This window comes from Dysidea avara, chromosome 3, assembly GCF_963678975.1.
Source record: "Dysidea avara chromosome 3, odDysAvar1.4, whole genome shotgun sequence".
Classification (NCBI taxonomy): Eukaryota; Metazoa; Porifera; class Demospongiae; order Dictyoceratida; family Dysideidae; genus Dysidea; species Dysidea avara.
The window spans coordinates 16,402,783-16,427,026 of record NC_089274.1 but is presented as its reverse complement, the minus strand read 5'-3'; the positions used below and the strand labels follow the sequence as shown (position 1 = coordinate 16,427,026).

The window sequence follows — 24,244 nt, the reverse complement described above, 5'->3', positions numbered from 1 at the left end:
GTAATTACCATTCAACACTTATAACTATAACTCTTAGACCTGCAGGGTCAGTCAGGTACTAATCCATGCGGCCTTTAATAGCTGCCATAAAATTTCAATTGTTCAGTAATCTCTGGTGGGGAACTGTATCAAAAGCCTTGAAGAAGTCACTGAAGCATAACTGATGTTGATGGTCTAGTGCGAGTGAAATGAGGCTGCATGGGCTTGGCAACAGAATGACCAGGTCGAAAACTGAACCACACTGGAATTGGCTAAGGATATTGTGCTGTTCAAGGCGGATCACAATGTAGTGACACAGGACATGTTCCATTGCTTTGCAGCATATATAGGCACTAAGGATATGGGGAAATAGTTGGAGGGGTTTCTAGCTTAAAGACCGGCATGCCTGTTAGCCACATCATCGAGTCAAGTTGAAAGCTCAGCACTAGGCCTTAAAACTTGTATGCATGTCCACTTTAGTTAGTTTTCTAGGTAAGAACATTTGTGTGCATTCTGTAAAGGATCTATGGTGAGATTCTGTAAAGGATGTAGGGTGAGATGTGAATAAAATCCGAGAGAAAATAGGATACTCGGAGAAAACGGATTAATTAACACGATGAACGGGAAGCTGTGTCTTTTGTTCGCCTTGATCGGCATCTCCCTGGCCGTGAAAATCGATCAGGAAGTGGAGTGGCAACAATGGAAGACTAAATACTCTAGATCGTACGTTGACGAGGCGGAGGAGTCAGTGCGCAAACTCGTTTGGCAGGATAACTGGTTATTTGTGAAGAAGCACAACTCGGAAAATCACACATTTACGGTGGAGTTGAACGAGTTTGCTGATTTGGTACGTAAGAAATCGAATTCACACAGTCCGCGACATAGTCTAACTACGTGGCTCTCGATAGCTATGCCAGGGTGGGTGGATCGTCGGGATGCATTCACAGGCCTGGTCACGGGAGGCGTTCTTTTTTGATGTGTGGAAAATGGAAAAGAAAGGTTGGTGTATTGCCTTGATGTTCAAAGGTGCGTGTCAGTTCCACCCCCTTCACTACCAAAGCCCAGCTGCAGGTTGTCATGTGACTATACTTGTGTGGTCTGGCGCCGCCCGCCACTTCGCAAAGTATGATTCCATATAGAGGAATTTAATTAGACAGTGTGCGTAACTTGCTAAATACCTTCAGTGATGTAAAGCACTAATAAAAATTATAGCTAGGACATTAAGTCTTGAGCAAGAACATGACATATCACTTTTCCTGAGTCAACAGATTCTGGTTCTTTGCTTTATGTAGCTTTGATTGTTGCAGCAGAGAGGCTCATTGAGACACACGCTGTTACTTAAAAGCTATCAAGTATGGTACTTGCTAATGTATGGTTGCAGCCTATCACGAATCAGAAGCCTTGCTATGATATAGAGTCCCATTGGCTTAGATCAGACTATTTTTTAAAGTAAGCTGGGTGGTCTGGCTACATTTTGTTATTCTGTTTTGCATGCTTGCTATTCTATATTTGCAGACTGCTCAAGAGTTCAAGAAGATCTACTTGTCCAAGGTCAACATGGCCAATGGTGAACCAAGTGGAGACATGTTTGTACCACCTGAGGAGCCAATGATAAATGAGGTTGACTGGAGGACCAAGGGTGTAGTGACTGGTGTAAAGAATCAAGTGAGGAAATGATGGTGCATGTTATTGTTTTTTTACATATTAACATTAATTATGAAGAACTGTACAATGACCTGAGTTCAAGGTAAATAAAAAGGACCTATCATGAAGACAGATTTTATTATGCTTAAAACTAGTAGGGAAATCATACTGGGGGGTAGGGCTTGGATAAGCTTAATAATATATCGCTTTCCAGTACCATGACAAACATGCAGGCTACTGGCTTGTCTCAGAATCTCAGCAAAACCTGCACCATTGTCTCAGTATTATCTACAGTGTCCAAGGAATGAGTTCAGTTTATTATGGTGAGTAGTTATGCAATTATAGCACTAGGGAGTAGCAGCAAGAGCAATGCAATTATAGGTGCTAAAAATACACAGCCATAACTTGATCTATACAGAGTGGGGATTAGGATTGGCAGCATTTCAAATAAGAAATGATAACAATCTCTATTGCATTGTACTGAAACAAATGTATGTTACACGCATGCTCTTAAGGCTATAGGAACAAAAAAAAAAGAGAAGATATTTAAACTCTCTATGATCAGGCAAATAAGATGGTGCATAGATTTCGAGACTAAAACTTGTGTATTTATTTCAACTCCTCTTTTTTGATTTTGGTTTTAAAAAGTATACTTGTGAACCAGTTTTTGGTGAAATGGCAAATAAAATGAGTGTCAATAATTATAAGTACAAATTTCTGGCAGGGTCAATGTGGTAGCTGCTGGGCATTCAGTACTACCGGTTCACTGGAGGGCCAACATGCTCTCAAAACTGGCACCCTTGTGTCACTTAGTGAGCAACAACTGATGGATTGTTCTGCTAAGTATGGTGACCACAGCTGTGAAGGAGGTCTGATGGACAATGCATTTAAGTACATTGCAGCCAACAAAGGCTTGGACACAGAGGAGTGTTATCCATATAGAGCTCATGTGAGCCACTATTAATGCTAAAATGTGCTTGATTAGTCTTTATAGGATGAAAAGATATGTAACTATCAAACATCTTGTATTGGAGCCACTTTGACTAGTTACAAGGATGTTGAAAAAGGATCCGAGCTTGCACTACGATCAGCTGTGCAGAGTATTGGTCCCATCTCTGTAGCTATTGATGCCGGTCACCGTTCTTTTCAAGTAATCACAGCCAGCATTAACTAACACTGTATATACTCATGGTATACACACAGTTGTACAAGGAAGGTGTGTACAGTGAACCAGAGTGTAGTTCTACACGTCTTGATCATGGTGTACTGGCTGTTGGGTATGGAGTACATGAGCTGTTCACAGATTATTGGATAGTTAAGAACAGGTATGAATGTGCCAGTCATATAGTAGTGATGTCTTCTTGTTTTGTTTTTTTCCTACAGCTGGGGAGCCCAATGGGGCATGCATGGTTACATCTGGATGTCAAGAAACAAGAACAACCAATGTGGTATTGCCACTGCAGCCAGCTATCCAATTGTCTAGTCTGGCCATGCACTAACTGCATATTTATCTTGTGCTTATGTGAACATTGTATCTAACTTTATCCGTATGGGGTTATTTAACAACCACAACAAAACTGTACTCTGTATGTAACATTGCTGTATTCTGTAGCAGAAATAAATTACAAGTTAAGGTGGCAATCTTCAGATTGTGTGGTGCATGTTTTTATAGTAGGGCTTTTTTAGCAGCTTTGTTAGCAATATGGCAAATGCCAATCTTATAGCTACTTCTGCAATGACCAAAAAAGCGAAGCTCAAGCTTTCACTGAAACATAAAAAGATTGCCATCAACACAAATGGACAGTTTGTGTACAAAAAATTTAAGGTCATTGACAGGCAACTGAATTGAGGCCATTTTACAGTCCACCACTGATCATCAATGCTCCACTCTGTTCTACTACAAGACCCTGGTCTGTTCTAACACAAGCTATACACTTGAGGAGCTACCAAATGACCCAGTATCTGCCTTCCCATCATGCATGCATGTATGCACAACTGAATGTGCAATGCCATCATTCCAGGTACCTGATAGGGCTTTACTTTCTGAATTTAATCTCAGTTTGCAGCTCAAAAAAACCAGAATGCAGCTTCACCATAAGGTTGATCATGGGATGCTGGCTGCAGGTTATGTGGCATAGCTACTGAATTAAGGAAAAGTCTAGGAACTGCATGCGTGGCCACATGAAGCTACATGTCCTACATGCACGGTATAGAAATTAAATATGGAATTAAGGACACATCATGATCTCATGTGGAATTATTGCTGTAATTTTCTTTAACAATAACTTATAATTGTGCATGCCTGAAATCATGCACACAGCCACATAGGTATTATCTATGATGCAGTTTCAAATGCTTGGCGTGGCTTTGCATGTGCACTTGTGATTTGAAAAAAAGTCAGATAGCTACCATTGACTGGCATTGCGTGAAGAAAATCGGATACTCGGAAACATGATGAGCATACGGGAGCTGCATCTGTTGTTCATCTTGGTTGGCATCTCTTTGGCCGTGAAAATCGACCAGGAAGTGGAGTGGCAACAATGGAAGACGAAATACTCAAAGTCTTACTTCGACGAGGCGGAGGAGTCAGTGCATAAATTCGTCTGGCAGGATAACTGGTTGTTTGTGAGGAGACACAACTTGGAGAATCACACTTTTACGGTGGAGATGAATGGGTTTGCAGATTTGGTATGTAATTGAATTCAGCGTCGCTAACAGCCTAAGTTTATGGGTAGGAGTGATCATATCTAGCCCTGATTTCAGTACCGCTAATTTAAATCCACCAGCTTGCTCATTTACTGACCTAGTAGCGCTATCCCATGCCTGCAGCTCAGTCTTGATATCAGGAGCCATGCATGAGCTGCTGCTAAAATTGATTGGTGATTATAGGCTGATAGACTTGTGCAGCAGCTATTTCCTATACCTTTTCAGTCATGATAAAGTGATTTTCATGCTACCATACAGTACCTTCTCCAAACTGGACAATTTTCATTGCCCTATATATCTATCAGTATACTCCACATTCCAAATTCATCATAATTATAACCCCTCAAAATCTTTTCGTTCAGCTACGTACAAAAAAACTGCCACAGCATTAACTATAGTCAAACCTTGTTGAAAACGTATCAGATTATAGTGAGGATACAATGCATAGAAAGTCTATTTGGCCGGCGTAGTAAATTAACTGTCAGATTATATATAGATGTGTTGGGTTTCACTAGGTGGTATCTCCTTGAAATTTTGCGTACCTGGGGCCTACAAAGAGAATTTTTGTACAGTACTAACTTAGATAACTTCCTAGGGAATAAAAACTACCAAATTTTTCACACCTACAGGGTAAATCACTTAAGGGTTATATATTCAAAATCAACTGACATGGTGATAGGTTTGTGATGGTCTACTATGAATTGAAGTCATGCCTATTATACCCATACAATCAATGCACTCTAATAGCAGTCTTGTGTCCAGATTTCTCTTTTTCCTTTTATGCATGTGCGATTTTTCCCTATCTACATACGAAAGGAAAAAGCAGTCTGGGCACATACAACATGCAGTCACACTCTAATAGAACAATCAGCATACAAGTCATATCATAGAAAAAGTTATGTGCTCCTGAAGCAGCAAACGAAGTATGTATAAATGCACAAGTAATAAACACATTCTTTCTTGAATCATCAAAAAAAAAAAGCTTTGCATCATACGAAAAGTAGTGTATCATAGTATCTATACCAGGAATGTGTAACAATTAAGCTAATGTGCTACTGTCTATGCAAAAACAGCATACAAGAGTGTGGTCTTCAGGGTGAAAAGAACTTGTGACTACAATTAACAATGGTAGCTACCTTGTCACTATTAATTGGCCACCACCTTGATTTCACAAAAGGTTCCATGTTATTCAGCTTGGCTGTTTTAATAGATTGTATTTCCAGACTGCTCAAGAGTTCAAGATCTACTTGTCCAAGGTCAACATGGCTAATGGTGAAGCAAGTGGAGACATGTTTGTACCACCTGAGGAGCCAATGATAAATGAGGTTGACTGGAGGACCAAGGGTGTAGTGACTGGTGTAAAGAATCAAGTGAGGAAAGGAAGTGGCTTCACAGGATATTTGGCATGGTCAAGTATAGCTAGATTATGTACACAAATGGGTTTTGGTGAATGCACAAGGAAAATCATTGAGGCCTAATATTTCTCAATAAGACAGATAGCACTATTATGTCTAACACCTCAGACTATTGTATTAATAATACAGTGGAATTTATTAGTAAACCGTCAAAATGAAAACACCTGCATGATTTTGACAGTTAGTTAAGATCCCAAAATTTTCTCTTATACCTGGAAATCAGAACAAATTGACAAGGAAGACACTTTAGTACCCCATCTTGTACAGTTTCCACTGTAAAGCACTTACCATTAATCATTCATAGGTTAAACAACTGTCAATAATGTTTCTGGTAGGGTCAATGTGGTAGCTGCTGGGCATTTAGTACTACTGGTTCACTAGAGGGCCAACATGCTCTAAAAACTGGCACCCTTGTTTTGCTTAGTGAACAACAGCTGATGGACTGTTCTGTCAGTTATGATGACCACAGTTGCGAAGGGGGACTGATGGACAATGCCTTTAAGTACATTGCAGCCAACAAAGGCTTGGACACAGAGGAGTGTAATCCATATAGAGCTCATGTGAGGCCTGCTACTATCAATGCTAAATGTGCTTGACAAGTCATTGTAGGATGAAGAAAGGACATGCAACTATCAAACGTCTTGTATTGGAGCCACTTTGACTACTTACAAGGATGTTGAAAATGGATCGGAGTTTGCATTACAGTCAGCTGTGCAAAACATCGGTCCTATCTCTGAAGCTATAGATTAATACTAAATATTCAAGGAATACACATACAGTTATATAAGGTGTGTACAGTGAACCAAGGTGTAGTTGTACACGTCTTGATCATGGTGTACTGACTGTTGGGTGTGGAGTACATGAGCTATCTAAGGATTACTGGATAGTCAAAAACAGGTACATACAAGTATACTGCTTTTATAATAGTGACATCACTGCATTCTTTATAGTTGGGGAACCCAATGGGGCATGCATGGTTACATCTGGATGTCAAGAAACAAGGACAACCAATGTGGTATTGCCACCGCAGCTAGTTACCTGATTGTCTAGTACTTATGTTTGAAAACATTGTGAAACTTACATCTAATAATTTATCTTTACATTCAGTGATAAAAGCCCATTGATTTTATATACATAGCTCCATTCAATTATTCTAATAGAACATGCATTTACTCTATTAGAACACACTAGTGATGGAATATGTCTCTTTTGGTGGGTATATAGTCATAGTGTTCAGATAACTGACTATAAATGCACTGTAGTTTTGTAAAACATTCACATCCTGTACATTTGCTATCCAGAGAGTATCAATGAAGTGAGACCATTTTATAGTTCCCCACTCATTGCATATACTCCGTCATTTTCTGCTACAAGATCACATATTTTCTGATACGCTCTAGCACGAGCTACTAGGGGAGCAACCAACTGACCCAGTATCTGCCTTGTACACACTTGACTGGTAATATCACTCAACACAGCTACCACAAAGTCCAAGCAATTATGATGATTTTCATCATACCTGAATACAAGGGTGTGGTCAGTGATCACATGATCTGACAGACAAACCTTTCAGCACTCCAATCATCTTGAAGTGCCAAATCAGCTATGACTTGCTCATATGACCTTTGGTGGGTGGGGCTGGAAACTGGCACCAAAACTGTTCCCATCCACGTACTCTCATCAGTGGTCAGGTGATCACACATGATCCCGGTAGTGTCATAATGATGTACTACCTGGTCACATGGGGTAACCACTCCAATATGGTGACTGAGAATAGCAGAAACATAAATCAGCAATATCTGCAGTGCCCCCCCATGGACCATCCTGAATTATTTTTACTAGCCAGGGGTCTAAATGCATGCACACTGATACAATGGGGTGTCCTGATCATTCAAGGTGTCCTAATTTAGGGCTGTACAATTCCACTTTTACCAATACTTCCAAGTTACCTAGGAAGTATCTGCAAGTACAAGTACTAATACCAAATACCTTAGTTACATCATTACCACTGCACACTTTTATTTGTAATGTGCATAATGGTTGTCACAGAAATACTACTCTAATAAAACAGTCATCATAACAAACAGCTAACCTGACTGCTCTATTAGAGCTACTGACTGTTCTATTAGAGTATATCAATTTTTTTCTCAGATTATAGAAAATTACAGCATAGAAGAATGACTTTGTCTGTTAATACTAGCATTGTGCTTGATGTGTTTTCAAGCACTTATTGTGCCTGTGAATAGGCTATTACAAATGGATGTCACTTTTATCTGCACACATGATAACCAGTACCTACATTCTGATACCTCATGAAAACAGCAGTACTGGCCTGATACCAATACTAGAGGTGTACCGATAATCGGATCGGCTATAATGTCGGCCATCGATATGGTAATTTTTACCAATATCGGTATCGGTACAGAACAGCAGGAGGACCGATATTGCTACCGATATTTATACAGTAGCAATAGTTAGATTATGCATTGGTTATCTACGTTATTCATGTGGCTCTTTAGTGCCAGTGGCTTATTGTTCACTCTCAAACAAGTGCTACGCTGAGAAGCCATATAAATACACGTGATTTTAGTGTTTGCTGCTGCAAAGCTTATCACAGTCTTTACAAATGAAGCAGTTATAAAGTACCTCGTAATAAAAGAAGGCTCACAGGATAACCAAGGGAGCTTGCTGTACTAGCTTTCTCACAAGCCATTAGAATGCGGAGTAATGCAGAAGTATCTGTTTAAGCCTTCATGGGAGTATATATACATAAAATGTTTGTGGGTGCCTAATTGTCTGGATTGCACAATAGAAACCCAAGCTGTATCACAGGCAGAGTATAGCAATGAGTACATGTGCATGTTGTTGTAGGGTAGATAAATGTACACTTGTATCAAGAATGCAAATAATAGGTTATTGGCTTCTTTTGGTGGCATCAATATCGGATGTACATGCCAAAACCCATATCGGTACAGCTCTAACCAATACTAGAATTGGTACAGCCCTATCCTAATTTCAGAAGTTTAAACGCATGTACACAGGTCACAGACAGGTGTCCTGATTATCAAGGTGTCCTTATTAGAGAAGTGTCCTGATTTTTAGAGGTCTAAATGTAACCATGGATTAGTATCTGCATGGTGTTCACATATTAGGGTGTCCCTTTTAATGTACATAACTAACCATTCATTGTTGGGAGACAATTTCAGCAGTAGTATAGTTGTTGTAATGTGATCTCCATTCCAGAAAGGGTTAGGTACACAAAATGGCTCAAGCACAAAAGACATATTATCCTTCAATGATAGTTCACACAAGGGACAATGATCAGGAATGTTGTTACTCTTATAATAAAATATACTACTGACTTTGCTACAGTGCTTAAAGCAACACAGTGTCTCCATTGCACTGTTTTCCAGCAAATGAAGAAGCTATTGCAAGTAGCTCACTCCCTAGTTCTTCCTGCTCTCCTCCAGGGAGAAAAATGGAGGACAGTTCTCGTAGTGTGATGCTTAATCGTCGGCTTACGATGTGTTCACGATTAATGGAGTGTTTCCAAATGTGTCGGGCACTTCCAGACACCACAATAAGGGAACGACGTGGTTGTGGGACCAACAGTTGTTCAGTATCACTAGTAAAACTTAAGAAAGTGTCTGACAGTAGGTTAATGGTGATCAGACGTTTGCCCCACAACCAGCTATCATCTAGGTGTGGATCTATGGCTGAGCCACGTTCTGGTACATACTCTAAGTTACACAGTTCAACTGGAAAAAAGTCTGCTAATCCTGGTACCAACTTTTGTACTCTTTCTACCAATGCTTGACTGAAAGGTGGCAAACCAGAGAATATACCAGGCTTTACTTTCTGTCTCTTAAAGTTTACCTTAGGCCCAAAGTCCTGTAAAAAGATATAGTAAAATACTGGCTATGTAATGTGTTCAACTAACTTGCTTGTGTCTACCAGATTGAGAAGCCACCCACTGGTAGCTATCTATCTCCTTCACAATTTGGCTTTCTTCTTTGTCTGTCAAGAACTCCTTGTGAACTGTTACTGTTTCAAAGTTTAGTAGTGACGTATTCTTCACTGTTAATACTGGGACTTCTTTAGCCTTGCAAGTGTTGATACACTGCAGCAACGGAAGGCGCCGCTCACAGCTAATTATTTCTGTCAACTGTTTTATATCCCCGCAGAGATGACAACTAACCACTGTTTTGTAATTGCTGACAACTTTACCTCCTTTTTTCTCACACTTCAAACAATGTCGGATTCCGGTACAAGCGCAAGTTCTCCCTTCAGCCATACATCACGTGCATCATTTTTCTCACGTGAGCAAAGCAATTTTGACTTTTGCGGACATCAAAGATCGTCTACAACTGCTACTTTAATTGCAGTGAAATACAATCAAGTATTGTGAAAGATAGTCTGCATCGCTCTATTCCCTGGTATGTGTTTATTCTAAAGTGTTTATAGTTTGCGAGTTTGTTTGCTATATTTTCCCAGCACCGCCCACTTTTATGAACTAACTGTTCTGTTTATCAATTTACACTATTCGAACAACAATAATGATTCGATTTTCAGAGACTTCTGCAAGCGAAAACTTGCTATGGACAGTTTTGATGTGGAGTAGCTTATGCCTACTAGAAATAAGTGGACAAACTACTTGCTCTACAGATCCTTGTTTGAATGGTGCTACTTGCACTGATTCGCCCCTTGGCTATAATTGTAGCTGTGTGGCTGGATATGAAGGAGACCAGTGTGAGACTAACATAGATGAGTGTGCAGACAGGCCTTGTATGAACAGTGGGATCTGTATGGATGGTATCAATTCATTCACTTGCCAGTGCTTCCCTGGGTTTGCTGGTGTCGCATGTGAATTTCGTGACACTTGCTTCCTCGATCAACCTTGTCCTAACAACGGTACTTGCATGCTTGATGGAGCTGGAGCCCCTGTGTGTCTTTGTCCACCAGATTTCACTGGTGAGTTTTGTTCAGAGATCATTGACGACTGTGCCTCAATGCCTTGTCAAAACAATGGTACCTGTATTGAGGGGATTGATAGCTATAACTGCTCATGTACAGAAGACTACACTGGTGTAAATTGTGACACTGACATCGATAGGTGTCAGACCAACCCATGTATGAATAATGGAACTTGTACTGACTTTATGATAGGTTTTGAGTGCAACTGCACAGAAGGGTTCACTGGGACATTATGTGACGTTGATGTCAACGTGTGTGAAACAATCAATTGTGGAAATGGAACATGTGACGAAGCCACCTTTACATGTATCTGTCCATCAGACTATACTGGTGAGTTTTGCTTGGAGCCCCTTGATGGCTGTCTCTCAATGCCTTGCATGAATAACGCTACTTGTACTGAATTAACAGCTACTGACTTTAATTGTAGTTGCACAGCTGGTTTTACTGGAGTACAATGCGAGACTAATGTAGATGACTGTACAGACAGGCCTTGTATGAATGGTGGAATCTGTGAAGACGGTATTGACTCGTTTACTTGTCAGTGCTCAACAGGGTTCACTGGTGATACGTGTGAATCTCGTGATGCTTGCTTCCTAGATCAACCTTGCCTTAACAACAGTACTTGTTTAATCGACGGAGCTGGAGATGTCACTTGTCTTTGTCCACCAGATTTTACCGGTACCTTTTGTTCAGAGATCATTGATGACTGTGCTTCAATGCCTTGTCAAAACAATGGTAATTGCATTGACGTTATTGGGAACTATACCTGCTTGTGCACAGAAGATTACACTGGTGTTAACTGTGAGGTTGACATTGATATGTGCTTATCTGATCCATGTATGAACAATGGAACTTGTACTGATCTTATGATTGGGTTTGAGTGTAGTTGCATAGAAGGGTTTAATGGAACACTTTGTGAAGCTGATATTGATGCATGTGAATCAATGCCCTGTGCCAATAATGGGACGTGCATAGATGGCCTTGGAACCTCCTTTACATGTCGTTGTCCACCAGACTACACTGGAGAAATTTGTTCAGATATTATTAATGATTGTGCTTCAATGCCTTGTCAAAACAATGGCACTTGTATAGAGGGTGTTTTGAACTATACCTGCACATGTACAGCTGATTTCACTGGTACCGACTGTGAGAATGAAGTTGATATGTGCCAGCAAAATTCATGTATGAATGAGGGAACTTGTACTGACCTTACAGTGGGCTTTGACTGTACTTGCCCTGAAGGGTTTACTGGACCACTATGTGATGTTGACATCAATGTGTGTAATGCCTCATTGTGTGCTAATGGAGGAACATGTGTGGAGGGCATGGGACTCTCCTTTACATGTCAATGCACACCAGAATATACCTCCAGTGATTGTAGTGTTCCAGTAGAGTGTTCTCCTCCATGTCTCAACAATGGTACATGTGTCAGTGAGGGAATGAATGGAACTATGTGTGTATGTACTCCTGAGTATGAAGGACCTGATTGTGGTAGTGCTGCCATTGAGTGTCCATGTCAAAATGGTGGTGTGTGTAGTATTGAAGAAGACGGTACTGTCAAGTGTAACTGTCCATTGGGATGGACTGGAATTCAATGTGAAATTGGTGAGTTACATCACATGCACTGTATGCTATAATATTTGATCTTTTGCAGATATTACTATTGTGGTACCTTCTTTCAATGGGGATGGCTACCTAGAGTTAACCTCATTGAACCAGATGGATACTACAACTACCATATTCAGCCTGGCATTCCGGACAGCCCACCCAGATGGTCAGCTACTATACAACGCACAAGATGATACTACAGGTATGGGAGACTACATTCAACTGAGAGTGGCTGTTGGTCTGCTACAACTAAGAGCTAATCATGGTGGGGCCAACACCGATGTAATATCTACTCTAAGAGTTGACGATGATGAGTGGCACTTTGTTGAGATAAGGTACTGATCTCTTTAGTTAGCTATTATTTTATTAATGTACACATTATAGAATTGATAATGTAATAGCATCCTTCATTTTGGACAATGTGACAACATTTTCTGAGACAATCTCAGTAGGGTTTACAGACCTTAACCTTCGTGGATCATTGTATCTTGGAGGGATTGCTGCAGATGTTGTAGTTGTGCCTGCAGCACTGAACACTCCAGGCTTTATAGGCTGCATCAGCAACTTTGAAGAAGACGAGAGAACTGACATGTCAGAACTGGCTCCTATTAGTGGTCTTAATGTGGTTAACTGCAATGGATCCACTTGCCAGGATATTGTTTGTGAAAATGGCGGATCTTGTGTACAGAACTTGATGCAGCCAATTTGCAATTGTCCTGAGGTACAGCTATAAACAAGTTAGCCATGTTATTGTTGTTTCCCTGTGTCAGGGTTTTGGAGGTCAGTTTTGTGATGTTCTTCTTTGCACTGCTGACCCCTGTCAGCATGGCAGTACTTGTGTTCCACTAGAGGGTACTGGCTATCAGTGTATTTGTCAATTGGGATACACTGGGATGAACTGTGAAACTGGTATGATATGGTGAATTATTTTGTTTGCTTATTTTGTATGTGTATTACAGCATTGGAGGTCTCAGTTCCACAGTTCTTCAATACATCATACATCCGTTACCTGACTAATCCATTAGTGATTGCAAGATCAACTCTCATTGAAATTGATATCAAGCCAGAAAGAAACTTTTCATCTGGAATTTTGCTATATGCCGCCCAGACTTCCACTCCTGTCATAGACTATTTTCTATTAGCTCTTGATGCTGGTAGAGTTATATTTCAATTCAACTTAGGCTCAGGCATTGGTGTAGTGCCATCTACAGAGGCCTTGGTGGCAGGAGTTTGGCATAAAATTCAAGTTCGGAGGGTTGACAATATGGCCAGCCTAACCATCAACTTTGGCACTCCAGTAGATCACTCAAGTAGTGGAGACACTCTCAACATAAACAATCTCCTGTTTGTTGGTGGCATACCAAGTGGTCAACCACTTCCTTCAAGTGTGACAATTACAAGTGGGTTTGATGGTTGTATCATAAGCAACTTTACACTCACTGGAATGACCAGAGTGACTGCATTATTAGAGAGAGATGTAGGTGCTATGGTGTCTGAGTGTGGGGTAGCTCCTTGCACTGTTAATCTCTGTCTCAACGGAGGAACATGTAACAACATAGGAGCTAGCATATCATGCACTTGTCCTCCACAATTCTTTCCCCCAATTTGTAACATATCTGCACCAGACCCATGTCTCAATAGCTCTTGCGGCAGTGGATCTACCTGTGTGACACAGCTAGATGGTTCTTTTCGGTGTATTTGCCCATTTGGATTGGTTGGAGCAAATTGTGATCAATGTAAGCAAGCAATGGTGTGGCTGTATGCTAAGATTAACATGATCTTTCTACAGTTCAGCAAATTACAGTACCATCCTTCAACAAAACAGATTATTCCTATATCAGTTTCCCTACTCCTTCTGGTGTAGGCATGTCCACAATGATCACAATGTCCATATTGCCATATACTAGAGAGGGGTTGATACTGTATTCAGCTCTCAGTTCCACAGCTACTATAGACTTCATCTCCCTTGCAATGAAAGATGGGTTCCTGGAGCTTCGCTACAACCTTGGATTTGTAGCAGGAGTCTTTGCTCATATTGTTAGCCCAGACAGGCTAACGCTTGGACAGTGGCATGATGTTTATGCCAGCAGAAACATAAGAGAAGGTATTGTATATGCAGTGTAATGTAATATTATCTGCTGTATACAATTATCATGTTATCTTGCAGGTAACCTCACTGTTAGTTCAGTTGGCACTAGACTTGGTACATCTCCTGGTGATGCAACTCGTCTTGACCTTGCCACTGCACTGTATGTGGGCGGGGCTCCTGATTATGCAGTAGTGGTAAATGATGCAGGCGTGTCTACTGGGTTTGGTGGCTGTATTGACAACTTGGTGATCAATGGTCGACAATATGACTGGACAGCTAACACAGCAGCTCAAGACATAGAGCAATGTGATGTGTTACGTGATGATCTCTGCCTACAACAACTGGGGTCAAGTTGCCAGAATAGTGGCACTTGTGTGCAATTTAACTCCACCACTTACACCTGCCAGTGTCCACTTGGTAAATATATTGTGATGGAAAAGTTATAATTTTGTATTGTAATAATTTAGGCTATTCTGGCACATTTTGTGAGACTTTCTCTTCCACTTGTACACTGTTTTCATGTCAAAATGGTGGACGTTGTCTTCTGAATGAGTTAGGTCAGGGAACAATATGCTCCTGTCCTATACCTTATGCTGGAGAAAACTGTACCGACCGTAAGTAGCATGTATTAGTTTAAAGTGTAGGGTATGTGTATTGTATACAGTGATCACATTTGAAACACCGATGTTTGGTGGTCAGAGTTACATTGAGATACGTGCAACCAAGTAAGTGTTATCAACACACTTTGCTTGACAATGAACACACTCTATCTAGCATTTCCACAATGACCTCATTTTCACTGGAGTTTCGTACTAGTTCTGATGGGCTTATCTTATGGAAGGGAATGGTATGAAGTAATGACCTAGAACGTGTAAAGTTACTGTATCTTTGTAAACAGGATAACATGAATGGGATGAATTTTATATCACTTGGTGTAGTAAGACAAAGATTAGAACTAAGGTAATAATATTGCAATACAGACAGTCCCAGGTAAATATTCAAACTATTGACAGATTCAACCTGGGCATAGCAGCTGTACTGATTGTAACAAATTCCAGAGTATCTGACGGTGAATGGCACAATGTTACAATATCAAGGTAGGCAGAGACAAGGGGATTATAAGGTTACCACTAGTATATGTTATGTAGAAATAACGGCACAGCATTTCTGACACTTGATAACATGAACACACTGGATGTAACATCATCATATGTTTCACTAGAAACCACAGGCAACTATTGGATTGGTAGGAATGGCTACTTCTATTATTCTATGACATGTCATGATTACATATTACAGGGGGTCACGAGGACATAACAATCACTTCGTATACATCAGGTTTGATTGGATGCATAAGAAATCTAACAATCAATGAACAACCAATTGACTTGGCTGACATATCCACAATGGCTAGTTCTAGTAATGTAATTGGTTGTGAATAGTAAACTGGTGACAGTATTTAACACACATGCACACTTTATTCATCATATCATCCATTATTATATACCTGTGACTAATATGATTACCCTATAACAATAATACATGTGCTAATGGGGCCTCCTTCGTAACTGAATAGTGTCACATAATATAGCATGATTCTCCAGCCATTGCTGGTAGTCCTCTTCAACTATGTAAATAACTTTGGTAATAATGAACTATGGAAATAACAATATACTAGTTACAACTTGTATACCCGACATTATATTAACTACCTTAATAGTTGCTGCTACCAAGGGTGCTCTCAATTCCCATGGCTTGAGAGATCCTAATACCTTTATGAGTTTTTTCTTTGACATGTGTTTTGGTCCGACCTAAGAATAATGTCACTCGTTTCAAACAGGCTTGTGTACGAATTACCTGACACATGTAGGTGGCTAAAATCTTTAGATTAGCTAATAAAATTTTACAGTATTGATCTGACTTAACGTGGTCTGGGAGTTGTGCATCTAATTCTTCATACCTATATTATATTTGTGTGAGTGAGACAGCTTAGAAAAAGATAGCACATATCTTACCAGTAGTAGTTCATAAGTAGTTTCTTCTTTGCCATGGCAGTCGTTTCCATTGAGACACTTTCTCGCATATTGTCAATATCGTCCCAATATTTGCCAGTCATTTTGAGGGCACTGAATTTCTGTTGACATGCACGCAGTCGATTCCTATAATCACAAAGGCATGACATGTACTATAGGTAGATTAACTGACTTCTGCATTGCACTAAGTTGTTCGTGTACTATCATATTCCGTCCTTCCTCGATACCACCAAACTTTTGCTTGATGGTTGGGAGGTCAAACATTAATTGTGGAAAGTCGACCTTAGCTGTAGTGCTGGTAGAGATTTGACAACATTAAACAAGTAAGATGAGCTTATACCTTTGTTCCATCTCTTCTGCTACTCTTCTTTCATCGGCCTCCTTCAGGAGAGCTTTTAAACGATTCTTGTTCTGTCTTTTAGAATACACAAATTCTTCATCAACCAGACTCTCTAGTGCTTTTAACTGATCAGGCTGCAGTGGAGATGGGGTTACGTATTGCAGTGATACTGTAAAGATAAAAATGCTCACAGTAAGTCTTTTCTGTCTCTTAGCCTTCTTCTCTTCTGCAAATGGTATTGTTGGAGGGCTCTTTGGCACATAAGGTTGTGCAGAGATTTGAGCAAGATTACTAGGGGATGCCCAAACCTGACTAAACAATCCAATAAAAGTTGAGCACAGGGAACACCGCATTACATACGCGTTCTTGTTTTGCTCTTGCTCACTAGGAACTTCAGGAATGGACGACACATCTGATGTGCCTCGGCTTTTCTGTGTAGATAAACTAGAGCTGGCAGCTGCTGCCACTATTACGAGAGCAAGTAACAATGAATCAGTGTGTAGCTAGTACTCACTAAGATGGTGAGAACTTTGGTGAACTGTGCTCTGTTGCTGGGCTGGTCTACTTGAACGGGCAAACCGTGATCCAGTATTAACCCTCCCTTTAACATTAGCAGCTTTCTAAAGTAAGATCGTTATTACGTTAATGTGAAACTTTTTAATTTCCTTGCTCACTTTTACAGCACCACCCCTCACAAATTGGTCCCATTGTTGATCATAGTATTTACCAGGTTTACGATCAGTGCTAGATGCAAACACACCAGGAGTGGAATGCCTAACAAAATATTGGAAATGTTTGTGAATATAACCACCAATAAATAAATATATTTACACTCACATTTCAACATTCCAGCATTTAGAAAATGGCGGCATATGATGAACAGACGATAATTGCATAGCATGCAGCACCCATTCCAGGACGCATAACTGGTAATACCAGTTATCCCTGCATGTGCAGTAGTGACGAAATACTAACACACACTGTATGTACACTCATAACTAACCTCTCCATATCTTTGGTGACTTGTTCATCTAGTGAAGGCTGTTCTTCATCCGGTATATGAAGGAAGACACTTCCTCTTATAGAGCTTTGCACCTCTCCAGGAACACTATCACCTGCCACATCTGATATGAGAAGTAAGACAAAAAGTTGAGAATACAAGTATACCTTCATTGCAGGGATCACTTTCCATTGGGGATTGAGTGCGAGATGGAGTGGCAGATTCAATATTCATGACAACTTGTGATCCATCCAGCCTAGAAAAACAACACAAATAACATTAAATAAGGAGAATAGTTTGATATTCAAGTTAACATACTCTCTATTCCCTTTGTCTTCGGCGGATACTCTGGGATGGGAAACTACTGAAAATAGTCGTCGTGTAGAAGATGCCAAGTCTCTGCTTTCATCATCTGTTGGTGATGGAGGTCTCCAGTCATACAACAATCTCTGTGCTTCAACCTTTGCTTCTTTCTCAGCTTTGTTACGCTGTTAACAACCCCAAGATTAGAGTATATATATGCCAGATTGATACAAGCCAAGTACCTTGCAATGTTCTACATCAGATAATAGCTTGAACAACCCAAAACCTCTTCTACTAGCTTCAAGACAAGCACTAGAAAAAAAGTTGATTCTTTAATGCCAGCACACAAAGCACTCTATATTCACTTTTCCCTCTTTAGCTGTTCCTTTAAAGACACCAACTGCTCTGGAAATTGTGCTGGAGTCTACCAGGGTATTGTTAAACTCAGTAAGCAATTGGTTTGAAACTCAGACTGACCTTTGCTCGTAACTGCAGTTTCCCAGCTGACAGGGGCAACTTCTTTAATTCCTCGTAACTGACTTCATTTTGAGGCGGCTGTTGTGGGGGTGCGCGTAAACAATGATGTCACTATGGTAACAACTAACACAATATCACTTACAGTTAAGCTACGTCCTCCATCCTGTCCTAATGCTTCTTGAAACAACTTCTTATTGTTAAGAACAACCTCGCCAACTTCGCGGTAGCTTTTTTCACACGGCCCATGGAAGCCCGCTTGCAGGTGGGCGTTTCTCCTCTTGAAGTTTTCCTGAAACACTTCCTTTCTTTCTGGTTCGTGAGTATCGTAATTCAGTTCAGAACGTGCCTTTATATGACCTCCTTGCTGCGGAGATGCAGGCACTGGTTCGTACTTTAGGAAGACGCGTTGAGCGACGCGGTCCGTGGGAGGCGGTGGCTTGTCGGGACGACACAGCACCAAAGCCATTGACAATATTATGTTTAAGATAAGTTAGTTCCGGGACTATTTCGCAAGATATCCTGCAAGCCCCGCCATGAGGACTGCCACCTGCATCATTGCATAGTAAACGTAAATAATCGTAATTCCGTATCTTAAACAAACTTTGGTCTCAAGTAGACGAGTAGAAATCAAGTAGGTGTGAGTGAACTGAACTTGCCTTTTAGTATAATGAGTTACGATAGAGACGTAGGTAAGTTTCATTGTATTTGTACGTAGTGCGAATGTGTTCTTTATCGGTTGACAAGTCTGAGTTTGAGACTAGATATTGTCATTGTGGGATGATATAAATCTCACTACAACTCGCATTACAATGATTCGTTAGTAGTTATGTTTGTTCACATATATATAATCCATTGTATAGTGAACTAATGGGTTGTTAGTTCGTTTGGACATGGTAAAAGTATTAAATGTTTATGTGTGATGTTGTAGAACTTGCTACCAGCTCTGCGGACGGCAACAATGACTGGGAAAAGATCATATCGTTTTGTAATAGAGTCACCAACTCAGTTGGGTCCACAGCGTAAGCAAACTTGTCATTCAAATCACGATGTAATGGTCATGTGATATTGACAGAATGCAGTTGGCTATTAGTGCAATATTTAGAAGAATAAAGAACAGCTCTGATTATCGGATACAGTTGCAGGCGATTACAGTGAGACATATACTTGTGTTGTGTACAATTACTAACAGTTGTTGGCCTCGTAATAGTTACTAGAGTCATGTGCCGGCAATTGTGGTAAACTATTTCAAACAGAGTTAGCCAATCAACAATCACTAGCTGAAATTAGATCAATTATAACTGGGGTAAGGATGAATAATTTAATGAAAGATGATGATGTCTTGTGTATCATTTAGTCTCAGTATAATAGTCAGGTAGTTGCCAGAATGAAGGAGGTCTTGGCAAGCTGGACGGCTGAATTTCAACATGAAGCAGTGTTTACTCCTATTCGGCAACTCTATGATACTTTACGCAGAGAAGGAATTAGTTTTGTCATACAAGTAAACCATAATTATTTTGTGACAGTTCAGTTATGTCAGTTTGGTGTTACTTAGCCTCAGCCATCTAGCAGTACAACACAGCAGTCAGCAGGGGAGGATGATATTGCAAAGGCAATTAGGCTGTCCTTGGAGGAGGCAAACAAGTTGAGTAGTAAGAGCAGTAGCTCCAGTATGTATCCTTCACTGACTGCTAGCCAACCATCTAAGTCCACAACCACGGTAAGTAACGTAATTACCTGTGAGTAGTATTTTGTCTTGCATGCACACATGCACTTTTACACGCACACACACACACACACAACACACAACACACAACACACAACACACACAACACACACACAACACACAACACACACACTCACATACAACACACTGCACAGATTCTAATACAATCATGATAATGACATGATGCACATTCTCATATTTAGGGTAATATTTGAATGTCATTGTGTATAGTTTCCTTTTAAAAATAGGTTTCACTATATAGATCACCCAAATACATATATGGCTGTGTCTTAGTTATGTTTAACTTTTATGTTTGTAGCAGGCACCAGCAAACAAGAGGCATGTCCGTGCCATATATGACTTTGATGCAGCAGAGGATAATGAGCTGTCATTCAAGGCTGGAGAGGTTATAGAACTGATTGATGACAGTGACCAGAACTGGTGGAAGGGCTCCACATCGCTGGGAACTGGTCTATTTCCAGCTAACTTCGTGTCCAAGAATATGCAAAAAGAACCTGAACCAGGTGTGTGTGTGTGTGTGTGTGTGTGTGTGTGTGTGTGTGTGTGTGTGTGTGTGTGTGTGTGTGTGTGTGTGTGTGTGTGTGTGTGTGTGTGTGTGTGTGTGTGTGTGTGTGTGTGTGTGTGTGTGTGTGTGTGTGTGTGTGTGTGTGTGTGTGTGTGTGTTCAGTGTGGTGCTAACATGCATGTACCAGTGACTATTCTTTTTTGTTAGTGGTCAAAACAACTTCAGATCAGAAGAAGAAGAAACAAAACAAAGTGGTAACAGTATCTCTTGAGAAGATCAACTTGTGTCTAGAGATGTTGAAAAGTGCTGATGCAACTGATGCCAACCAGGCTGAGAGTGAGACTACACGAGAACTCGAGGGTAAGTAACAATTTCACTTAGGCCAAAACTTCCTGACCTTATTAAGCAGGTGGTGTACTACTTCCATTCTGTACTCCAGGGTTAGCTATTGTCCCAGGTTTATACCTAAAGCCAAGAGGTCATACAAATATTATGAACTCTTGTTTTAGCCTTTAGTTAGAATTAATTGATGATCTTTCCCAAAGTTGTAAAATCAAATGGTCAGTATTCAATGGCATCACACCTAATTTTTCAATTGGGGGGAGGGAGGGGGCGTGCCCTTAGACTTCACACTTAGTGATACGATACTCTCTCATAATCCTATAGAACCAAATCCCCCCCCCCCCCCCCCCTTCCCATTCCAAAGGAACTTATGCCTAGCTTAATATTCTGGATTGAGCTCTGTATCACCCATCTAAACTGCTATGCTATCATAAATTGCTACCATAACCTGGAGCAGTTTTCTGGTGTTTTTTTTAAATTACAAGGTTATCAATGTATATGCCTCAGGTTTGGTTTGGCCCTGTCGCTAGTGTACAGACAACTAGTTGACCATATTTTAGAGTAATGTACGACTAGTAGCTTATGGAGTTATTACTGGTTTCAGATTTCATCTGACATTAGTGTGTTAAGTGTATACTTTTTCATTATCATCAAACCATTTTTGTACCATGCAACAGAGGAGTGTCAACAAATGCGTCCACTGGTGGAAAAGAAATTGAAAGATCTTGAAAAGTGAGTCAGTCGTGTGTACATATGGACCATGTTAGACAGAGTGCTATATGCTTATAGAAAAGAAGAAGAAATGGAAGAAATTAGTAAAATGTTTCACGAGGCTATTGCTACTTACAAGAAACTTCTTGTTGAGTCATCGTACAATGCCATGTCGACTGCTAGCATGACTGCACAGCCAACAGTGGATCCAGCCAGCAGTAATTATGGTGCTCAGTCATATACAACTACAGATAGCAGCAACCAGTATATGCCACCATCTTACGTCCCTCCATCAGTTTATGGTCAGCCATCGGAGTTGCCTTCGATGAGCGCACGTTATTCACCTGAACTTTCACGGGCTCAGTTTCCTGCTACAGGTTTGCAGCATCAGCAGCCACTCCCTCAAGCTCCACCCCCACCTGTCTCATCCACTTCTGTGCTGCTACAGCCTCCGGCCTATCAGGTAAGTCACGTTGCTCATGTTGAGTTATCTGTGATCTCAATCTGTTTGCATAGGCATCTACCCAAATGTATATGCCTCCAGGAACTGTCAAGTAAGTGAATCATTGTGTGGTGTGTAGCATGTGTATTGCATTGTGTAGTGTATGTATGTATGTCGCGTGTGTGTGGCTGTGACAAAGTTGAACACATCTAATGGTCTCTGCTGCATGTTATTGAATTTTGAGTTAAAAGCTTTGTTACATTGTTCCAGCTGTATTAATGGGGGACCTGGTTAACTGGGGAAGCAAATGCTTGTGTCTCACATAATCAACCAGTGGAACTTCAGTTTCCCATACTTTCACCTGAGAGACTTGGTGCAGTCTTACTAATTCTGGTTAGCACACAAGTGGCCCCTAACTGTGTTGATGTGACTGTGCCAACAGTAGCTAAATGCTGTATGTACCTGTGCACGTGTTGACCAATTTAAACTACGTCCCTCTTCTCTATCCTACACAGCTATGCAGGGATGCCATCATATCAACCTCCTCCAGTAACACAGAACATGTACACCAGCACACCACCATTGTTTTAACCAGTGCTTTAAATATTGTAATGTGTTATTGTATTTTTGATGTATGTTTTGTGTGATGATTACTGTACAAAAATAAGTCAACAATAATACGTATAAACCTGTTCTATTATATTCTGTGACAATGATTGTTTGTAGACAACCAGAGCATATCAAGTAGGAATCCTTTTCTGCCAAAGGTGAGAGTTACAAAGGCACTTATGTGCATCAGGCTGTGTCCATTGAAGATATAATCAACCTTGCCTGGAAGCCAGCGTTCTGGTATGTGCAGTGCATTAATTAGAGCACCGGCTGCAGCAAATATATCCATAATAATGTGGTAGTTGACAGCAGATGGATGACCACTTCCAATTGGAGACAATCGTATAAAGTGTGAAATCACTCTTACACAAAACTGAATTGTCAGTGGAACAACTCTGGCCTTAGCTGAGGTACTTGTAACCAGGAAGACCAGACATGTTAGTGACACAACAGCGTACAGCATTAAGTAACAGTTTCTCAGCCAAGGTATGCATTGTAGGGAGCAGTAAATGAGTGAGAGGGCACCAACTGTACATGAGAACCACACACCACATACATCCACCATCAGAAGCATGTTGTATGTGTGCCTACCACTGTTGTGGGGCATGAACAAATGGTACACTACACTTGCAATAAATGGTACACAACTGGACAGGTAATCTAGTACAATAAAACAAGTGATGATCCCTAGGCTCTCTGAAGACCACACATTTGAATAGTCCAGCCATGAGACAAGTGCAAAATAGCACAATGCAAAAGCTACATAGAAAATTTTATAAAACTCTCTAATAGAACATACGGACGCGTACCGTGACTGTAAATGTTGAAGGACTCGTTGTGCACGTAGCAGATACTACTTAGACAATCATTCAGACTCATAGGAGGTCTGTAGCCCCTTTTCACGCGAGGATTGAACTGCAAATGACTCGGTAAATCTTTCACACCCACCAAGCGCATTTTACTCCGGACCCGTACGATATTTTCCGTATACTATTTCATAATTTTTTTTGTATTTACACTCTTTTCATTTTCTTCGAAATCCCGGTGTTTCTAAATTCCTCTCTTTCTTGCAGATATTGTTGCTTGCATTTTTCATACTGCTCAGGATCATCAAATCTAATGAAGAAATATCACTACCTACCAAACATTTGTTACACAACTAACACTCTCTTCAAACATGCTTGCATCTGGTTGTTCTGCTGTCTACACTTCCACACCATGGATACTGTCCTCCCTCGAATACACTCTGAAAAGGCTAAAACAAAACACACAACAAGATTTGCATCATTAGTCTGATCAATAGTACAAACCACAACAGCATCA

At 40.5% G+C, this 24,244-nt stretch overlaps 6 protein-coding genes and 1 pseudogene across 10 annotated transcripts; 4 read left to right on the top strand and 3 right to left on the bottom strand.

Moving 5' to 3' along the window:
* The first annotated feature begins 550 nt into the window (after nt 1-550).
* On the top strand, nt 551-3,270 carry LOC136249706 (procathepsin L-like). The gene is made up of 6 exons (XM_066041798.1): nt 551-826; nt 1,495-1,644; nt 2,348-2,572; nt 2,618-2,773; nt 2,827-2,948; nt 3,007-3,270. Exons 1-6 carry the CDS (start codon nt 596-598, stop codon nt 3,104-3,106), a joined length of 984 nt encoding a protein of 327 aa, XP_065897870.1. The 5' UTR covers nt 551-595; the 3' UTR covers nt 3,107-3,270.
* A 648-nt stretch (nt 3,271-3,918) lies between these two features.
* Nucleotides 3,919-6,877, top strand: LOC136249704 (digestive cysteine proteinase 2-like; annotated as a pseudogene).
* Nucleotides 6,835-10,083, bottom strand: LOC136249709 (alpha-ketoglutarate-dependent dioxygenase alkB homolog 4-like). Its single transcript, XM_066041801.1, has 4 exons — nt 9,685-10,083; nt 8,925-9,635; nt 7,311-7,511; nt 6,835-7,263 (listed from the first exon to the last, which is right to left on the bottom strand). The coding sequence occupies exons 1-2, from the start codon at nt 10,036-10,038 to the stop codon at nt 9,120-9,122; spliced, it is 870 nt and encodes a 289-aa protein (XP_065897873.1). The 5' UTR covers nt 10,039-10,083; the 3' UTR covers nt 6,835-7,263; nt 7,311-7,511; nt 8,925-9,119.
* Nucleotides 10,052-15,956, top strand: LOC136249695 (protein eyes shut homolog). 2 transcript variants are annotated; one of them, XM_066041780.1, is made up of 15 exons: nt 10,052-10,180; nt 10,239-12,323; nt 12,373-12,661; nt 12,711-13,047; nt 13,097-13,235; nt 13,286-14,062; nt 14,116-14,430; nt 14,494-14,832; nt 14,883-15,029; nt 15,080-15,140; nt 15,190-15,262; nt 15,314-15,375; nt 15,429-15,512; nt 15,564-15,661; nt 15,715-15,956. In XM_066041780.1, the coding sequence occupies exons 2-15, from the start codon at nt 10,301-10,303 to the stop codon at nt 15,855-15,857; spliced, it is 4,887 nt and encodes a 1,628-aa protein (XP_065897852.1). In that variant the 5' UTR covers nt 10,052-10,180; nt 10,239-10,300; the 3' UTR covers nt 15,858-15,956. The 2 variants fall into 2 exon arrangements, with proteins under 2 accessions (XP_065897852.1, XP_065897854.1); XM_066041782.1 differs by having other exon boundaries at nt 10,070-12,323.
* On the bottom strand, nt 15,827-19,170 carry LOC136249696 (coiled-coil domain-containing protein 60-like). Of its 3 annotated transcripts, none has more exons than XM_066041783.1 (18): nt 18,711-19,169; nt 18,569-18,646; nt 18,457-18,515; nt 18,334-18,403; nt 18,107-18,276; nt 17,956-18,044; nt 17,792-17,912; nt 17,626-17,733; nt 17,463-17,562; nt 17,303-17,408; nt 17,149-17,254; nt 16,980-17,100; nt 16,789-16,922; nt 16,621-16,743; nt 16,431-16,574; nt 16,273-16,375; nt 16,128-16,226; nt 15,827-16,070 (listed from the first exon to the last, which is right to left on the bottom strand). In XM_066041783.1, exons 1-18 carry the CDS (start codon nt 19,032-19,034, stop codon nt 15,963-15,965), a joined length of 2,163 nt encoding a protein of 720 aa, XP_065897855.1. In that variant the 5' UTR covers nt 19,035-19,169; the 3' UTR covers nt 15,827-15,962. The 3 variants fall into 3 exon arrangements, 2 of the variants coding, with proteins under 2 accessions (XP_065897855.1, XP_065897856.1); XM_066041784.1 differs by having other exon boundaries at nt 17,792-17,903; XR_010698315.1 differs by lacking the exon at nt 16,273-16,375 and having other exon boundaries at nt 18,711-19,170.
* LOC136249698 (signal transducing adapter molecule 1-like) lies at nt 19,114-23,014 on the top strand. Of its 2 annotated transcripts, none has more exons than XM_066041788.1 (12): nt 19,114-19,257; nt 19,497-19,587; nt 19,641-19,719; nt 19,776-19,871; nt 19,923-20,066; nt 20,121-20,285; nt 20,614-20,815; nt 21,025-21,177; nt 21,837-21,891; nt 21,949-22,333; nt 22,387-22,424; nt 22,828-23,014. In XM_066041788.1, the coding sequence occupies exons 1-12, from the start codon at nt 19,236-19,238 to the stop codon at nt 22,901-22,903; spliced, it is 1,506 nt and encodes a 501-aa protein (XP_065897860.1). In that variant the 5' UTR covers nt 19,114-19,235; the 3' UTR covers nt 22,904-23,014. The 2 variants fall into 2 exon arrangements, with proteins under 2 accessions (XP_065897860.1, XP_065897859.1); XM_066041787.1 differs by having other exon boundaries at nt 20,611-20,815.
* LOC136249711 (progestin and adipoQ receptor family member 4-like) lies at nt 22,859-24,009 on the bottom strand. The gene is made up of 2 exons (XM_066041802.1): nt 23,731-24,009; nt 22,859-23,680 (listed from the first exon to the last, which is right to left on the bottom strand). Exons 1-2 carry the CDS (start codon nt 23,876-23,878, stop codon nt 23,010-23,012), a joined length of 819 nt encoding a protein of 272 aa, XP_065897874.1. The 5' UTR covers nt 23,879-24,009; the 3' UTR covers nt 22,859-23,009.
* Nucleotides 24,010-24,244: the final 235 nt, after the last annotated feature.

Excerpts from the sequence above, each read along its gene's own strand:
- LOC136249711 (XM_066041802.1), bottom strand. The coding sequence starts at position 23,878 with ATGCGCTTGGTGGGTGTGAAAGATTTACCGAGTCATTTGCAGTTCAAT. Across the intron at positions 23,681-23,730 it reads CTTCAACATTTACAGTCACG|CTTTTGCATTGTGCTATTTT; the intron begins GTACGCGTCCGT and ends TTTTCTATGTAG.
- LOC136249709 (XM_066041801.1), bottom strand. The coding sequence starts at position 10,038 with ATGGCTGAAGGGAGAACTTGCGCTTGTACCGGAATCCGACATTGTTTG. Across the intron at positions 9,636-9,684 it reads AATCTGGTAGACACAAGCAA|GACTTTGGGCCTAAGGTAAA; the intron begins GTTAGTTGAACA and ends ATCTTTTTACAG.
- LOC136249698 (XM_066041787.1), top strand. The coding sequence starts at position 19,236 with ATGAGTTACGATAGAGACGTAG. Across the intron at positions 19,872-19,922 it reads TTAGATCAATTATAACTGGG|TCTCAGTATAATAGTCAGGT; the intron begins GTAAGGATGAAT and ends TGTATCATTTAG. Across the intron at positions 20,067-20,120 it reads GAATTAGTTTTGTCATACAA|CCTCAGCCATCTAGCAGTAC; the intron begins GTAAACCATAAT and ends GGTGTTACTTAG.
- LOC136249695 (XM_066041780.1), top strand. The coding sequence starts at position 10,301 with ATGATTCGATTTTCAGAGACTTCTGCAAGCGAAAACTTGCTATGGACA. Across the intron at positions 15,141-15,189 it reads ATTGAGATACGTGCAACCAA|CATTTCCACAATGACCTCAT; the intron begins GTAAGTGTTATC and ends CACTCTATCTAG. Across the intron at positions 15,263-15,313 it reads TTATCTTATGGAAGGGAATG|GATAACATGAATGGGATGAA; the intron begins GTATGAAGTAAT and ends CTTTGTAAACAG.
- LOC136249696 (XM_066041783.1), bottom strand. The coding sequence starts at position 19,034 with ATGGCTTTGGTGCTGTGTCGTCCCGACAAGCCACCGCCTCCCACGGAC. Across the intron at positions 18,277-18,333 it reads CTGATGTAGAACATTGCAAG|CGTAACAAAGCTGAGAAAGA; the intron begins GTACTTGGCTTG and ends GGTTGTTAACAG. Across the intron at positions 17,563-17,625 it reads AAATGCTGGAATGTTGAAAT|GCATTCCACTCCTGGTGTGT; the intron begins GTGAGTGTAAAT and ends ATATTTTGTTAG.
- LOC136249706 (XM_066041798.1), top strand. The coding sequence starts at position 596 with ATGAACGGGAAGCTGTGTCTTTTGTTCGCCTTGATCGGCATCTCCCTG. Across the intron at positions 2,573-2,617 it reads GTTATCCATATAGAGCTCAT|GATGAAAAGATATGTAACTA; the intron begins GTGAGCCACTAT and ends TAGTCTTTATAG. Across the intron at positions 2,774-2,826 it reads CCGGTCACCGTTCTTTTCAA|TTGTACAAGGAAGGTGTGTA; the intron begins GTAATCACAGCC and ends GTATACACACAG.